This window comes from Argentina silus (assembly GCF_951799395.1).
Source record: "Argentina silus genome assembly, chromosome: Y".
In the NCBI taxonomy this organism is placed as follows: domain Eukaryota; kingdom Metazoa; phylum Chordata; class Actinopteri; order Argentiniformes; family Argentinidae; genus Argentina; species Argentina silus.
This window is the reverse complement of record NC_139654.1, coordinates 51,064,121-51,082,639: the sequence shown is the minus strand read 5'-3', so window position 1 is coordinate 51,082,639 and position 18,519 is coordinate 51,064,121. Positions and strand designations below refer to the sequence as shown.

Genomic DNA, 18,519 nt, shown 5'->3' with positions numbered 1-18,519 from the left:
TGTCAACATGAGGACCAAATAATTATCACTGGAAGTCAAGGAAGCCATTATTGGGCTGAGAAATCAGAAATAAAGTCATAAACATATCCAAAACCTTAGGCTTGCCAACAATTGTTTGGAACATCATCAACATCAGGACAATGGCCCCAAACATACTGCCATAGCAACTAGAGAGTTTTTCAGGGCCAAAAAAATGAAAGTTCTAAAGTGGGCAACCTCCAGATTTAGGTCCAACTGAACAGACATTTCACATTGAATTAAAGCTGAGAATCTCTACTTTAACCTCATAGTAACTGTTTGATTTCAAATCCAAACATTTGGAAAATAGAGCTAAAAGAAGACAAAATGCTTCTTTCCAATAATTATGGAGGGCACTGTATTTCTACCTTTTGTTTCACTATTTTAGCTATATCATCATGTACAGAATGACATTCAAATCCAGAAATTGTGAATGTATTTGTGTAGGGGGCCCATTTAGTCATTCTGTTAACTGATGTAAATCCATTTCACTTATTGTAGCTCGACAACCAAAAGAGATATTTTCAAACTCATGGTATCATATGATAGCTAACACCCAATCTTTCTGCAGTCATCTTTGAATCTTAATTTGGAGCAGATATTTAACAGTTTTGAGGAAACGTGGTTACATAAAAAACCCAAGGAGATTTTAGGGTCATTCCGTTACCGAACATTGAAGCTGCACATCACTGGATGAGGTGTCTCCTCTGTATTCCATCTTAAATGCATTTGCAGACACCCAGCTTGGATGTGCGAGTGAATTCCACCCTTAACTTTTGGTGGATAAACATTGAGAAAACTGAGTATCTTGGTGAGACAATATTTCAATTAGATAATTTATTTTCTGGTATTTTGTGCTGACCTGGTAGGTATTGAGAGGGAAATAACCTAGGTAAAACACACACACACACACACACACACACACACAGAGGGGGAGACCAAATTAACCTACAAAGTTTCCTCTCCTCTCCCAAAAAGCCCTTACTAAATAAAATAAAAATCACACCATACTGACTACCTGGGATGGGATGTCCGTGGACGCAGGCTTTCTCACTTAGTTTAGTTTGTTATTTCAACACTCCTGCAGAAAAGTGTGAAACAGTCGCTCCTCTTTTCTCTTCTTTTGCACCCTTTGTATTCCTTTCCCATCTCTCACTGTTCACTCTCTTTACTCTTCTGTTTGTTCACTCACTCCCTTTCATTTGTCAACTCCGTCTCTCCCCTTTCTCCATTTCACTTCTCTCTCTATTTTGCCCTGAGTCTCTCTCTCTCTCTCTCTCTCACTCACTCTCACTCTCTCTCTCTCTCTCTCTCTCTCTCTCACTCTCTCTCTCTCTCTCTCTCTCTCCCACTCACTATCCCGCATTTATCGCAGGGCCAGTTTTCTAACTCACAATGAGCTTGCTGCACAGAGCCTACACTTAATTATTGACTCTCACAACACGCTGGCTGAGCCCAGGTTAGATCAATGAACTGAATGAGAAAGAGGGAGGGATGGAGTTTCTCTCACTGTCACCACCTCCCTTGTTTTCCCTGCCTCCCCGTCTCACGATGATCATCACAGAGCTGTCGGAGTGATACCACTGATCCGTCGTTGACGGTTTACATTTGTTGTTCTTTCTTGTTTCTGTGTTGATCTCTCCTCTCATGGCAGTTTATTTCGGCACACACTACACACAGAACAGCCGAGAGAGAGGGAGAGAGAGGGAGAGAGGGAGAGATTCAGCATGGAACGTTCTCTCTCTAATTCATCATTATCAATCCCTTCAGCCCGCTAGCCACCTGTGCAGTGCACCTTCCTCCTCTGTATTACATTTCCTTCTGCTGTGTTTTCATGTGTCAGCAAGTGTGTGTGTGTGTGTGTGTGAACAAACAGCAGCAGTTTTGTTGTGCTTGATCAACTTCAGAACTTTTCTAATTGGAGGTTTTAGTTGCGGTCGTTGCTGAGTTCAGGGGTTTTTCTCTCTCCTCCTCGACCCCAATCCCTCCTCTCTCTCCCCCCTCCCCGCCTGGCGCCTGCTTAGCTCTTACAAATGTGTTGAGGATGCAGTTTCAACAAAGCGTTTCTCCCGCCCCCTCACTCCTCTCTTTCTCCCTCCCCTCTTTCTCGCTCTCTTTCTCCTCCTGTCCCCTCTACCCTTTTGCTGCTCCCCTTTTTCTTTTTACCTCCTTTCTCCCCTTTTTACTCCCTCTCCTGCTCCCCCTTCTTATCTCTATCTTGTGTGTCCTCTTTCTCCCTCCTCCTCCCTCTTCCCTTATCTCTCACCCCCTGCCCCCCCCCCCTCTCTCTCTTCTCTCCATACTCAGCACTTTTCTCTCCTGTGGGTGTGATGTCTCTGCTGTAACAGTAATCAGCTCTGGAGACGTCAGCATTCTTTCAGTCCTCTCTCTCTCTCTCTCTCTCTCCTTCTTCTCCCTCTTTCTCCTCCATCACTGCTCTGGCCTCCTTCCCTCCTCTCTCTCATTCCTCCTCCTCTTTGTCTCTCTCCCACCCACCCACCCACTCCACCTCCTCTCTCATTGTCCTTTCTCCACGTCCCTCCCTCCTCCTTCTCTCCCTCTCTCTCCTATCCGAGGATGAGTCTCTGCTGTAACAGTAAGTTTGTCTGGAGAGCAGAAATACAGCCTGCCGCAGCAAATGGTGTCTGTAGCACTGGCCACACAGCAAGGAGGTGGGGAAGGATGCCTTTGGTCAACAGCGTGGGTTGCCCTTCTCTCCCTGTGTGTGTGTGATGAATGGTAATGTCTTTGCTCAGCAGATGCTCTCCTTCGTGGGTGACTTCCACACTTGTTTGTTTGCATGTTGAAGACCGAGGCTGGCGGGGTTTGGGTTTGGCATACTTTGGTATATCTAATGGGTGGCATACCCCATCAAAGCAGAAGGACACATGGCTACATTCCATCAGGGATGATGAGGAAGCTATTCAGCACCTATTGAGATTCGCCCACCTTGTTCAAGTCACTTACCTTTTAATCAACATTAGAATTATCTGCTCTATGTTGAGAAAATACTTTATTTAGATGCACCAATCGTAATCTTTACTATTACTGTACTTTACTAAAATAATAATAGCAGTGATGCTGTTTTTTTACTGTAGATACATGGAACTAGGATTACAGTTGTGGGAGCAACTTGGATAATATACAGAAATGGTCGTATTACAGTGGTAGTAGTGGTACATTTAGTATTGATAGTCATACAGAAGTAGTATCAGTCTTTTCTGGTTGCAAACCCCTTTGATTTACCTACTTGAATACAAGTAGTAATAATAATTGAGAGTAGTTGATTATAATAACAGAAATTGCAGTCATAGTAGTAGTCATAATAATTGATAGTAGTTGATCATAAGAACAGCAATTGCAGTAGTAGTAGTCGTAGTAATAATAATTGATAGTAGTTGATCATAATAATTAATAATTGCAGTCGTAGTAGTAGTAGTAGTAATAGAGTAATAGTAGTGTTTGTACTAGTAACAGTATTTGTAGTAGTTGTATTCTCCCCCCTGATGTGTCGCGTTTCATCATTGATGTCAGGTTATTTATAGCTGTATGGGATATGTGGCAGGAGGGAGAGGTGCATCATGGGGAGGCTTTTTGGCACACTTTGTTGGAGGCTTTGCCTTTGGTGGAGTTTAGAGCAGTAGTATAAAGACAGCATCCTGCTCCTACAGCATTTACATTCCAGGTGTTCTCCTCTTACAGCGCAGAGACACCTGGAATAACAACCACTCACACCTGGCCTTCCTGGGAGGCCTTACTCAAGAGTCAAGTATTTTTTATTATTATTTTTTAAATATGTTTTTAGGGCATTTTCTGCTTTATTGGGATAGAGACAGTAGAGATTGACAGGAAGGATGGGAGAGAGAGAGGAGGGATGACATGCAAGATAGGTCGGGGGTCGGAATCGAACCGGGAACCTTGCGATTACGTGGTAAGCGCATTAGTGTGCTACGCCACTAAGCGCCCCCCCCTGAGTCAAGTATTTGTCATTATTTTATCTTAGGGGGGAAGTGCTGTGGGAGATGATTGATGGCGGGTAAAGCCAATGTCTATGCATCAGGAGTTTTTCCCAATCTTTGTTTTGGGTAAATGAAGGCCAAGTTTGATGCATCAGTCCACCAGACCTTCCGAGCATTGGGCAGTAGTGTCTGGGAACCAGATTATACATTTGTAGACCTGGGTCAAATACAGTGCTCTGCATAAGTAATGGTGAGGCTCTGCCAGGTCTTCTTCAGTTGTTGTTTGTTTTTAGGTCTTTTTGCCTAAAATCTTATCCTCAGGAAATGAAATGCATGTTCAGTTGGATTTAAATGTTAAGATTGACGTGGCCGGTCAAGAACTTCCCACTTTTTGGCTCTGAAAAACTCCCTAGTTGCTATGGCAGTATGTTTTGTGTCGATGTCTTACAGTATGATGAAGCGCCGTCCAATGAGTTTGGAGGCATTTGCTTGTTTGCTATACATGATTGATTGCTATACATATACATTAATTCATTTCATTGACACCTCATTCGGACCAATCAATATTAGACATTGACAGCTCTCTTACGCCTGCACAAATGATGTGACGGAACACACCTGACTTACCAGAAACACCTGTCAAGCCAATTGTCCCATTACTTTTGGTGCCCTGAAATATATCAAATAGGTGGACTATGTAAGTGTTGTCATTTCTAAATGGTGAAACCAATCTGTACACAAATACCATCCAATAAAAGTTGAGAATCTCTACTTTAACCTCGTAGTACTTTAAGCTTAATAAAGCACACCTCAAAACCTTCAAGTATTTGTTATGTATTTGACCCAGGTCTGAGCCACTGTGTTTTCGCAAACATTTTTTGCCATGTTTCACATCCTTTGTACAGTAAATGGGAACTCATGCATCACCAAAAACCCCAGCATTTGTCCAGTTTCAAGTTGATTGGTTTTTAAAGGGCATTTCACACACAGTCTCAGTACACTTTACAAAACAAGAAAACATTGTGGTCACAGACGGTAAACAGAAATGATGGTCATAAACAACAGAGACAAATTAATATCATATAAAAGCCATGATCAAAATGTTGTAACAAAAGAGGGTGATTTTGGTCATCGTGTGTGTGTGTGTGTGTGTGTGTGTGTGTGTGTTGCTGTTCTCATCTCTGAACAGTGTGTGCAATGTTTTCTCTTATTGGATATGTAGAGGGTTGTTCTGGCCAGTAGCTGAGGGTTCCTGCCCTCTGCCTCTTCCTCAGGCCTGGGCTATTTGTGGGGCATTGTGGGATGGCCCTGCTGAAGCCTGGGGGGGGGGGCGGCTGGGGGTTCAGGAATCTGCTGAGTCATCATGACTGGTCTCATGATGATTTGCTCAGCGGCTGCAACAATGACTGCCCTTCATTTAGGTCTGCTCTGTGTACACACATACACATACACACACACACACACACACACACTCGTTCCCACCACAGGCAGTGCTGCAGGAGAGCGTCTTCACATCAGCCTCTGTGTGTGTGTGTGTTTGCATACGTTAGTTTGCCTTCCTCATGTTTTGTTGGTCTTCTCATCTCTCATCTTTGCATGTCTTTCTCTCGTGTGTGTGTGTGGTAATTCACATTGTGCTTATGCTACCATTCTCCCATTCATTCACCCAGACACATAACATCGTGTGAGTCAGAGAGAGAGACTGACTGTTAGTTTTACCCTGGACTGTTTCCTCATACTCACATCTCTCCCATTGGCCCCCACCAGCCAATTAGAGAGCCTCTCTAGAACTCACAACATGGGCATGGCCTCAATAACCACAAGGAAACAGGAAGTTGAGGAACTTGTCAGAAAGAGAAAGTGTGTGTGCGTGTGCGTTCTCTGAGGTCTTGTGTGTTAGTGAAGCGTGTGTGAGTGTGACCCCTCTCAGTTTCACTCTGTGACTTTTTGTGAATAAGTTAGCCAATAGACCACTAAACCTTTAGTTGTGGTCAGTGTTTAAACCGTCTGTGCTCGACTCTCAGACCTGGTTTGGCCCGGTTGTTTTGACATCTCTGTGGTGGTCCTGGGTAAACACACCTCTAACCTCTCCTTGTTGATTCTGCAGGTCTGTTCAGGAGAAAGTGGCTCTTGTGGCATGACGACCACTAACAAGGGAAACAAGGCCTTGAAGGTGAGAGAAAGACAACAAAACACACATGCGCACACACACACACGTACGTACACACTCCAGTCTACACACACACACACACACACACAACGCCTCTGTCTGCTACCTGCTCTCTTAAGTTGGACAGACAACAGAAATGTAGCATCAGTCGTGGACATAACATTCTCAAATGTTTTCTCTCTACCTCTCTCACTCCATCTGCCAAATGCACCCTTTCTCTCTCTCTCTCCTTCTGCTCGATATGCCCTCCCTATTCCTCGTCGCTCTCTCTTCCCACCATTTTCCTTTCACCCCTTCTTTTCCTCTCTTGCCCTTCCCGCCTTCCTCTCCCCTACCTCTCTCTCTCACCCTCTCCCCGCTCTCTCCCTCCCTCCTGCGCTCTCTTACCCTCTCTCTCTCTCCTCTCTCCCTTCTGCCCTCCCTCCCTCCCCCCCAGGTGAAGCGTGAGCCGGGAGAGAATGGCACCACTCTGACAGATGATGAGCTGGTGTCCATGACGGTGCGGGAGCTCAACCAGCACCTGCGGGGCCTCACCAAGGACGACATCCTGCAGCTGAAGCAGCGCCGCCGCACCCTCAAGAACCGGGGCTACGCCGCCAGCTGCCGCGTCAAGCGCGTCACCCAGAAGGAGGAGCTGGAGAAGCAGAAGGCCCAGCTGCAGCAGGAGGTGGACAAACTGGCCAACGAGAACGCCAGCATGCGGCTGGAGCTGGACGCGCTGAGGTCCAAGTATGAGGCGCTCCAGAGCTTGGCCAGGACAGTGGCACGGAGTCCCGCGGTGGGGCTGGGAGTCGGGGGGCCGAGGGGCGGCGGGGCGGTGGCGCTGGGGGTGGGGTTGGGGCTGGCGGGGGCGAGGGGCGGCGGCGGGGCGGCGTCTGTGATCGGGCCTCACATACCAGGGAAGGGAGCCACGGCCACGAGTGTGATCACAATAGTGAAGTCAAAAACGGACGTGCGGTCTTAGTCGCTGGGCAGGGTGAGGGAGGGAGGGAGAGGGAGAGGTTGAGAGAGGGATGGAGGGGGAGGGATATAGGCAGAGAGGGGGCAGGGGGTTGTCAGGATGGACTTGGAGAGATGTGGGAGTGATCCTCTTCCCGTCTCCTGTTCTTCATCTGCACTGATCTGAAACAGCTGAAGCTCCTCCCAGGCCTCTGCCACATGGCTGTGACCTGTCCTGTGTTCTCAGATCAGTGCAGGTGAAGGAGAGGCGACAAGCAGAGGAAGCTACTGAGGTCTGTTTAAGATGCAACTCTTGGTCGGTGCTCGGTCATTGAGCATAGTAGAGGCCAGGGGAGGCTAGTAGAGGTAGAAATCGGAGGACGGGCTCATTGTAATGAATGGAATTAGGAATGGTATCAAAAATACGTGTTTGACATACGTGTTTCATTCCATGTATTACAATGTACCCGTCTTCCGATTTCTACCTCCACTAGCCTCCACTGGTAGAGACTCAGTTCTGCCACTATTGAAAAGGACAGGCAAGCACATGAACCCGGGGGGGGGGTGAGAGACATTGGGGTCGCTCCCTTTGCCAGTCATCAGAAAAAGAAAGTCCTATGCCACGCTGAGAATGGGATAACTTTTTCCGAGAAAACATTGAGAGAGAGTGAAATCCCATGACAGTTAAAGTATTTCTATTGTTTTTGTACTGTTGTCGTTCACACGGGGTCCAACATGTATTCTATGTGTGATTGTTTAATGTGATGTCAGGAATTTTGTGAACTTCTGTGGCGGATGTTTGTTTGGTATTGCTAGATTTAGCTGTGTTTTCTCTCTCTCTATTTCTCTTCCCATCCTTCCGTTCATGGGGATGGTTTGATATATAGATATTTTTTACTCAACGGGCTTCCGCACACAGGTACTTCCTGGTTCTCCAAAAAACGTTGCAGATTCATCAGAAACTACAAAGAAGGAAGACAAAATAAGAATTGTCATTTTTCATAAAAACGTCATAAAACAATATTTTGTAAACGGAGATGGACAGAAACACAGCATATTAGGATTTGTCCACTTCAGGAAAGAGGTGTATTTGTCCCAGGTATTACATTACCTATGTGTTGTTTACCTGTGCTTAATGTAATGCACTGACCAACCAAGTCTCTGATCAGGGGGTGACGGCGTCTAATGGCAGTAGTATGGTCCTGTACTGTTCGGGAGCTGTATAGTAGGATACACAGTGAAACCCATTGATGTTTTTGACAAGACAGCTTCTCCATTCAGGTCTTAATCATTTCAGATCTTTTTAAAGGTTATTTTGTTCACGTGTTTGTTTTATTTATTCAGCTTTGCCTCTTGGCGTTACCCCGAATATGAGGTAGACTACGAGGTTACCATGACTACTGTACGTAAACCTTTAATCTCTGAAAGTTTACATCGTTCCTCCTGTCACTCTTCAGCCACTGGCGTCCCTGGTAGTACAATCGTTTTTGTATTGATAAGTTGACAGTTAGAATGGCCAATCTAACTGTTCGAAGAAATCTCTAATATCATTTTTTTAAAGGCATTTTTGTTTTAAAATGGGGACTGTCCGTCATATGAATGGGTAACATTCTCAAGCTTTACCATAACGTTGTCTGTGTTACGCGTTACATATTCAAAGGATCTTTGTCTATAAATGTTTGAGTCTTGAATTTTATAAGTACATAGAGTATCTTTGCATCATTTATAGAAACCTTTAAAAAATATATAAATAAAACTTGGTTTGATATCTCTCTTTTTGCAATTGTACCAAAAGTGGCTTAACTATGAAGTCGACAGCTTTTCTTGTAGTGACTAGGCGCCTGTGTGTACAGTGGGCTAGCGGTGGTGTGACGTGTATGTACGTAACGAGGTAACGGTATTGTTCACTATGTTATGGATGTGATGCTGTTCTCCGTTCATTTCAGGCTAAAGCGGGTGATGTAATCGGAGGTATCCATGTAATCCATCTATCTTCCTTTCTTAATATTTTACCTTTACCTAGCAGTTCGGAGTTCATGGGCCAGAAATGTTATTTAATATATAATACATATCTATTCATACATTATGCATTTGTATTAATTTGTAATAAACATGTATTACATAACTGGATAAGAGCCTCTGCTATAAGATGACTGAATGCAAATGTATTGAAGCCTCAGTATCCCTGTGTTCTACCATTCTGATAAAGGAGAGGATGATGGGAGGGAGGGGGATGGTCCATCTGCTGCAAGGACATGTGGATGTATGCCATGGGCCTATGATTACATCAGCTCTTTTAATAAGTTATTTTGTGGCGTGTGATTTATACAATTATTTTTTCTGTGTATAATTTGTATTGATATATTTAATGCAGATGGTCTGTGATTACATTTTTGTTGTTTTTGCCAGTTTCTTCAATTCTGTAAACACCAGGGAAGTGACATTGTTGTCTGCACTGTTTTATGGAATGATGTGCTCCAGTTCTCTGTTTAGTAACAAGGGCTAGAATATGGTTTGGTATGTCTCAGAGCAGAGTTTCCTGCAGTAACAATGGTCCTTTTGCTTTTATCCCCTCTAGCCAAGAACGGTGGGAAATTGGTAAAGAATTAGTTTTAAAAAGAAAATGTTACAATTTTCTCCAAACCATAGCATTCAAATTAGTACTTGACACAAATTCACAATTTCAATTACCTTTCCAATTTACCTTCCATTTCATTCAGTTACCCTTCCAGTTGGATATTAATGGAATCTAATATTGACATTGATGTATCTTATATCTAATGTTACACACTACCAACAGTACATATACATGTTTTGCTTTGGTGGCCTGCCTGAACCGTGAAATACTAGGGGAAACTCTGCTAGAAGTTTACAACGGATGTTACTGCTGTGCAGTAGTTGCGAATGCCTGGCTCTTTCTGTGTACCTTAAACATGAATCCTATTTGAGGGAAGGAGGGAGGGTTCAGAAGAAGGACTGTACTAAAAGGTTCATGCCACACACAAGCTTGCACTGATAACCATTTGCAGGTTGATCAACCGAGAAACTAGAGTGCTGCAAATGTCGGCTGAAAATATTTGATAAGAGCCCTTCCTTTATCTCTTAATATTGGAATACACTGGCATTTAGCTATGAGTGTGTGTGTGTGTGTGTGTGTGTGTGTGTGTGTGTGTGTGTGTGTGTGTGTGTATATATATATATATATATATATATATATGTGTATATGTGTGTGTGTGTGTATATATATATATATATATATATATATATATGTCTATGTGTGTACATATGTGTGTGTGTGTATATGTATGTATGTATGTATGTATGTATGTATGTATGTATGTATGTGTGTATATATATAATATATATATATATATATATATATATATATATATATATATATATATATATATAAATGTGTGTGTGTGAAAAGATGTCCTTTTCTCTCTCTTAAATGGGGAAAAAATAAAAAAGTTTCTTTGACTGGTGATCTGTGAAATTGTTCTGACGGAGTTTTGGTCCACGTAATCTCTCTCTCTATGCGTTTGCTTTTGTAACTGATGGTATTGTTCTCCTTTTGACTGTTGCAAGTCCTGTGGCGTGTGAGACATTCTGTGAGCAATGTGTTGAAAAGGTTTCTGAAGAAAATAATTGTACTAAAACTAAATAATGACAAGCAGAAAATCTGTGATGTTTTTTTTTCTATTTTTGTATTTATGCGCCACCGCCCAGTTATCTAAAATGTTTTAATGTTTTTTTTTTCTTTCTTTTCTTTCTTCCACTTGGGGAAGATGTGTGGTGAGCGCAAACGTACATCGTCATGGTGACTGTCATGTGAACGTTTCTAATTATGCAAACTGGGTGGGGCTTCAGGAAAGAGGTGGGGCTATAACTCCCGCAGATGGAGTAGTGATGTCGTTGTTGTCGCTAGTCCTGGTCGTCGTTAAAGTGCAGGTGCAGTGTGAACTAACTGACAGAGGTCAATAGCTTTTTATACAGAGTACTTATCTATCTATTTGTGACTGTAGTGAAGTCTCCATTTCACCAGGCTTATCTGAGGAAAGTCTCCCTCTCCGCTCCTGTATCTACAATATCTACTGGAATAACCCTGTCACAGATAAACACACTGAATCTTACCTCTGTATCTAAATGTTTTTGTGTTGTTAGGCAAGAATAGAGGAGGGTGGTTTTCACAGCTCTCACTTCTGTTTATGTATTGTTACAAATGCAACGAGCCAGCCACCTGTTAACGCTACGCTTGTCTAGTCTAGAGGGCTAAGGCTGCCTAGTAGGTCAGTAAACTAGCCTACATGTATGTTTTGACTTGAGTCGTAAGAGTATGCAGACTGTGTTGGTTGTGATGTGACCTGGGGAGGCAGTTGGCTCCGACAAGTCTCTGCAGTTGGCCAGCCCTAGCGGATGATGTCTGTTCACAGGGTGACAATCCATAACACGCAAAATAATCCCAAAGAATATGTTCAATTTAAGATAAGAAAAGAAATCTAGATTTCCCTGATGGCTCGGCCAACAAAGGTAGTCAGTGGTTGCGTTCACACCGACCCCACCTGGCCCAGCCCACTGACGTCTTAAACATTTCGCCATTGCCACTTCCGCCCCGGGTCCTGTCCTCAAATGTGAAATGTGATGATGTACTGTCCAAACTGCTCTCTATACCTATCCAACCTAGCTATTCCTAACGGTATTTATTTATCCTCCTGATCTGTTTTTGGTTTCCATGGGTGTGATGTGGCCAAGCTGTCAGTCTGGGTTGCCTGGTCTGGAAGTACCCTGATTTTGATTTCTGTCTTCCAATCGTCTTCCAAGTTACAGTACATGCTCCCATGACATGGACCCCTCCTCAAATCTCCCCCTTAGAGGTGCATTTGGATCAGTGTATCCATCGATGCTTCAATACTGTGTATTCTAAGATCAATATCTAGGGGGAGAGATGCAGCTTCCCACCACAATGTCCACCTTCAACCCTGTCTTCCTTAGTGGGTGCTACTAGTTTGGACTGGGTGGACTAACACAGAACAATGCTGTAACTTGTGTTTCTGTCTGGTTGCTGAACTCAGTAGCCTGTTGTTGTGTTGGCTGACTGTGATCCTTTTATGGATGGTCATAGATTATTACCAGCCTCCATAACCCTTCATAACCTCCTGAATGTTTTATAGAGGAAGTATGGAACTTTCTGGAATGGAAGTATATCAACTTTCCCACCCTTTGTTATTCTGGTTTAACGACTATAGGGAACTTGGTTAACTGATTAACTAACTGGACTGCCCAGGCTGAGCCCTTTCCCAACATGTTTGTTTATTTTGAAGGTACAGATCATTAACGGCTTATCTGGCTGCTAGACCAATGGGTGCGTGCTGCTGTTGGTTGCCTTGACGAGCCGGTCACGCCACTTGACTCATAGGCCCCTTTCACACAACAACATATCAGTGAAACAACATGAACTGAAACCCTGTTTGATTGCCCCCCTGCAGCTAATAAGTTACACACTCAAATCCTATTTTGTTAATATGTTTAATGTATGTGTTATGTTTTGTTATGAAATTATTGCAATAGGAAATCTTATCTTAGCACTTTGGTATCCAATCAAAACCACAGATTATTCAACAGTTCTTTTGGTCTCCATGTTTGTTTCTCCCTCTTTGTATTCTTGCAGCTTTTTTTTTTTTTTTCAAACCACATGTTGTCAACTGCTACTGAGCATGTGACTGGGTTGTGGTTTGGAGCAGGGGTATTTTTGTGTGTCTCCAAAGTACAGTATAATACAGTTGAAAGCTATAAAAATAGTGAGTCTGAATATGGGAATTAACAATGACCTGGAAATAGAAATTCTGTGTTTTGTAATATTTCTGTATGTCGTAAAATAAATTATTCTATCACAGTACTTTGTATGGGAAAATATCTGACTATCCATTTAATTGTATTAGTATTTATTAACTAAATTGAATTGAAATGAAACCATGAAATTAACAGTTTCATTAGCAGTTGATGTGTCTTTTAATTTATTAATGTATATACTGTATGTTTGTTGATAAACATCTTACTTTATTTTGTATATGACCAATAAACACATTTTCAAAAAGACCAACTGTTTCCTTTCTTGCTTTCCCTTCTTTCCTTTTAATTGTAAAATGCTTACAGTTAAGTTAGGTATTAATCAGATATTTACTATATTCAAACTCCCCTAATCTTTTCAGTAGAATTCGGGTAATATAAATAAGATATGGATGTAACCTTGGCCGAACCTTTACTCCTCTTGACGTTAGTTGAGCCCGTCATCCGGCTTACTATACATACTGTTAATGTGTTTTTTTTAGTTGACTCATGTTTTGGAAAATGTTAATCTAACCAACAAGAACAATCAAACCTAGGATGCTAGGCTAATGTAGGCTAATTTATCATTTTTACAATTACATTTATGGCATTTAGCAGACGCCTTTATCCAAAGCGACGTACAACAAATACATCTGTTTAAGTAAGTGAATCATCTATCCAACAGTCATCATAAAACAAAATATTCAATGCTCACACCAGGGGCCATTGGCAGTAGGCTAGTTTAAAAAAAAACAATGAAATATATTTTATTAGCAGGAGAGAACTTGTACAGGGGGGGTAGCAGGGGAGAAGAGGTCTCGGGGTTAGGGTTAGTATAGGGGGGGTAGTGAGGGTGAAGCGGTCTTTAGGAGGGACTGTTAAGATGTAGCTTGAAGAGATGGGTTTTCAATCTACGGCGGAAGAAGATCATGTTGTTGGTGCACGTTTGGATCAAATATGGAGAGATACGTTGCATGTTTTCCAGCCTATTAATTTTTTATGACAACTTCAAGAGATTATTATCCAAACTACCACCTCTTCGTTTATCTTTTAAATTGGGTTTTACATTTCTAAGGAAAAACAGAAAATGACCTTTTTGCCTTAATATCCCTATCCCCTTGGTACCCAAAAGCTTTGGATTTTACCCCAACACTTTGAATTTGTGTGATTAAATTGGGACAAACCTCTATGGTTCAAACATTAATTTAGTTATTTGGCTGATCTAGGTGCCTGTCTGCCCCAGATCTATCAAGAAGAGGCAACCACAAAATGCATCTACCCACCTTCTCTTCCCTGCTCACAGATAAAACATGTTTACCTTAAATTATATGAGTAGACGTGTAATGATTCATATATAAGCTACCATTAAAGGTTCAGTGTGCAGGATTTTGAGATTTGAAATGGTGCTAAATGGCCATGATAAATCATTAGTGAGCAGGGAATGAGATTGGAGAGAAGATAGTTCTGTAAAGACGGCTGTTTTGGTTCCCAAAAGCTATATCTGGTGTCGAAGTTCAGCACTGGGCTGGCAGAAACAATATTTCTGATATTTGCTCATGCAATTTTAATTCACTTTCATATTAACAACATTGAACATGTTCTCCATTGGCCATAAATTTGGCCTGGGCCTACTTCATTGCGGTGAATTGTCTTCATTTGTGGCGTTGCAGTTCAGTAGTCTACGTTATATCATGTAGCTGTCAATTTGTGACAGCTACACAATAAATCTGATATCTGAAAAAAACACTTTGTATCATAAACTTCAGGCTCAGCTGTTGAGAGCACGAGGGGGAGGGGCACCGCGGAGCCTAGTGAGGGAGAACTGAGAAGAGATCATCTGTCAGTGATAATAGTGGAACTCCGCCCACCTCCTTCGGGTGTATGTAAATGAGGATTTCTTCAAAATAAAGGCACAGACGTTAAACTTGTTTAACCTTTGTGTGGTGTTCGGGTCAAAATGACCTGTTTTAAATTTTTACTAAAAGAAAAAATAACGAATTATGGCCTGTGGCCTGTGAACAACATGTATAAGAACACATTTTCATTTAGTACACATGCTACACCCCCCCTGCACATTTATGTAAATGTATTTATGTTTGGTCAATTTGACCCGAGAGTAATGAAAGGGTGGAAATTGTAGGTGAAAACAGACAGGTCATGGTAAATATGAAACAAAAAAGTGACTTCACTTCTTGTCACACTATCTTTATCTGTAATTTGCACACACCCTTACTCCTGGTACATAAGGATTCTCTCACTGTGTATTTACTTTATTTTCAAAATCACCTAAATTAAATTACATAAATCACAACTTTATCACAAAAAATTTATGACACTTTCATTGTTAAATGTGATCTAACAGAGGTAAATGGCACACATTAACCATATATGTTATCTTTATTGTTTGAAATTGAGAAAGACAATATATGTTAAGTATTTTTACATACATTTTTATTTCTCTATTGCTTTATAATCCCAATAATGTCCTGGGTCAATTTGACCCAACGAACAGTACCAAAGGGTCCAAATAGTGAACATAACACAAGGGTTAAGCATTTGGAAATAGTAAACATGGATAAATAACCCACACATGATATTTAACTATCTCTGGAAATAAACATGTAATCCTCTCAATGTATTATTTGTACTTTTAATGGTTTGTACTTCTTCTAATATTACCCAGATGAAAGACTGCTGCACTGCATAGGGCATCTATAATGGGGGACTGTACAGAAATTAATGGAGGAAGTGAGTTTCAACCATCAGTGGTGTCATACAACGGGTTAGGGTTAGGGCTTTTTCTTGCAAAAGGAAGAAATTATGCTTTTGTTTCCCATTTAACTAGACCTTTTACCTTTTAAAATGGAAATGTTGACGTATAATGTGTTGGTTGTTCTAAATAAAATACAATTTGTAATATTTAGAAATCTGTTTTGTCATTTTTTATCTGGACTTGCGAGAACAGTACCTATTGTTTTTAAGGGAAATGATTTCAGGACTTCTGGTAAAAAGCCAACACTTTGTATGACACCACTCATGGTCAAAACTCAATTAATTCATATTCTATAAGTGTTACTGCAATTGCAGCAATATTTTGACAGGACAGCATGGGAGGACCAAGAATGTAGATAATTATAATTGAAAAGGTAAAAAAAACTATTTAGTCCACAGCATAAGTGTTGATATGTTGCCGTCAACTTCAACGACTAGATCGCTGATTGTCTCACCAAGTCTGAATGCCTTGTTAGAGTGTATTATGTTATCACTAGGCTAAGCATTAGGCTACACATACCTGGTGCAACTGGCCCCTGGTCACCAAAGGCAACTTGCATGTAACGTTTTGTTAACAGAGAATCTGAACGCAACCCAAATCTCAAATCTCTTTCCTTGATTCCTTGCGTTGTCTATCCTCGCCTCCTTCTCTAACCTGTGTGGGAATCCTTCCCTCAGACCTTCTCCAATGTGTTTAGAGAAAGAGGTGAAAGGAAAGGACAGACATTTGAGATTTGACCAAACTGTCAGTTGTTAACTATTAAGTCCCAATAGTCTTTCCTCTATTCCTCACATCTCCTCACTTCCTTCTCAAAACGCATTGGAGGAGAAGATCCAAAGTCCCTCCCCTTAGATATTCTGATCCAAAGTGTTTTGAGAAGGAAGCGAGGAGAGAGGATGCAAGGATTATGATTAGAAGAAACACTATTATTGGAACACCTCGCAACAGTTGTTGATCTGTGTTCTCTGAACGATAATAACAATAATAGTCCTCCAAGGCGGTGAGGGCCTTCAACGATCTCAAGCAGCGTTTCACGTCGGCTCCTGTCCTGGTTATCCCAAATCCTGCCAGACGTGTCTGACGTGGGAGTTGGAGGTATCCTGTCTCACCGCTCCAGTGACAACAAGCTGCATCCCTGTGCCTTTTTCTCGCACCATTTGTTGCCTGCAAAACGTAATTATGAAATCGGAAAACAAGGAACTGTTGGCTGTTAAACTGGCTCTGGAGGAGTGGAGGCACTGGTTGGAGAGCTCAACACCCTTTCATCGTGTGGACGGATCACAAGAATCTGGCACGCATCCATGATTCCAAACGTCTCAACTCCCGTCAAGCTGGGTGGGCTTTTTTCTTCAACCACTTCGACTTCATCCTCTCCTATCGTCCAGGATCTACAAATCAGAAGCCTGATGCCCTATCCAGGCATTTTGATGCTCCAGGACTGGAGGAGTCTCCCGTCCCCATTCTCTCGAGCTCCTGGATTGTGGCACCGGTTCGCTGGGGAATTGAGACAGTCATTACCAGAGCTCAACAGAGGGAGGAGGATCCACACGGCGGCCCACCAGGATGCCTCTTTGTCTTTACAGTTTGCCCTCAAGTCTTACAGTGGGGGCATTCGTCTCGCCTGACGGGTCATCTGGATATATCTAGGACTCTTGAGTTCGTCTGAAGGAGGTTTTGGTGGCCTTTGGAGGAGGATGTGCGCTCCTTTGTTGCTGCTTGCCCCATCTGTGTACAGAATAAGAACCCCTGGTCACGCCCTCAGGGTCTACTCCATCCTCTTCCCATTCCGAATACCACCGACAGTCCAATGGCCAGACCGAGAGGGTTAACCAGGACCTGCAGATGACCCTAAGGTGCCTGGTTTCCTCCAACCCTGCAGCCTGGAGCAGTCATCTTGTCTGGGCTGAGTATGTGCATAACACCCTAACCTGCTCCTCCACAGGCATGCCTCCCTTCCAGTGCCTGCTCGGGTACCAGACTCCACTGTTCCTGGAGCAGGACCCCGAGGTGGAGGTGTCGGCTGCAGAGAGGTTCGTTGCATCCTGCTGTAGGACCTGGAGGAAAGCCCGGTCGGGCGTCCTGGTGTCCCGAAGGCAGCAGATCCAGGACAACAGATGGCACAGGCCCTCTCCATCACTCCGCAGAGGGTCTGGCTGTCCACCCAGGATCTTTCCCTGCAGGTGGAGTCCCGCAAGCTCTCCCCCTGCTTCATCGGTCCCTTCAAGGTGCTGAGGAGGGTCAACCTGGTGGCCTACCATCTCCAGCTGCCCCAGAATATGCGGATTAACCCCACCTTTCATGTCTCCCGGCTCCAGACGTTGGCCATCAGCCCCTTGGTACCTGCCACGAGGCCACCACCACCCCCACGCATCACCAGGTGTCAGCTCGACTACACGGTCCACCACCGGGTCCGTCTGAGTCTACAGTACCTGGTGGATTGGGAGGGTTATGGAGGGCCTGGAACGTCCTGGATCTGGCCCTGGTCTGGGAGTTTCGTCGCCTACACCCTGGGTGCCACGGGTAAACATCAGGTGCCATTCCTTGAGGAGGGTCCTGTGAGGAATCCTCCTCACTCCAGCTTCTTACCCCGCTTGGATTTGATATCAAACAATCACTATGAGGTTAAAGTAGAGATGCTCAGCTTTAATTCAATGGGTTTTTTTCAGATTAGGTTCACCATTTAGAAAGTACAACATTTTCAGCATACTCCCTCTATTTCAAGGGTCCAAAAGTCGTATCATCAGGAAATGAAATGTATGTTCAATTGGATTTAAATCTGAAGATTGACTTGGCCAGTCAAGAACCACTTTTTGGCCCTGAAAAACTCCCTAGTT

The 18,519-nt window shown here is 43.0% G+C and overlaps 1 protein-coding gene across 1 annotated transcript; it reads left to right on the top strand.

Annotated features, from left to right (window-relative positions):
• Window positions 1-5,832: 5,832 nt before the first annotated feature.
• mafgb (v-maf avian musculoaponeurotic fibrosarcoma oncogene homolog Gb) lies at window positions 5,833-7,111 on the top strand (the record flags this gene model as incomplete). The annotated part of the gene is made up of 3 exons (XM_083696670.1): window positions 5,833-5,887; window positions 6,085-6,150; window positions 6,584-7,111. Exons 2-3 carry the CDS (start codon window positions 6,115-6,117, stop codon window positions 7,109-7,111), a joined length of 564 nt encoding a protein of 187 aa, XP_083552796.1. The 5' UTR covers window positions 5,833-5,887; window positions 6,085-6,114.
• Between the last annotated feature and the right edge of the window lie 11,408 nt (window positions 7,112-18,519).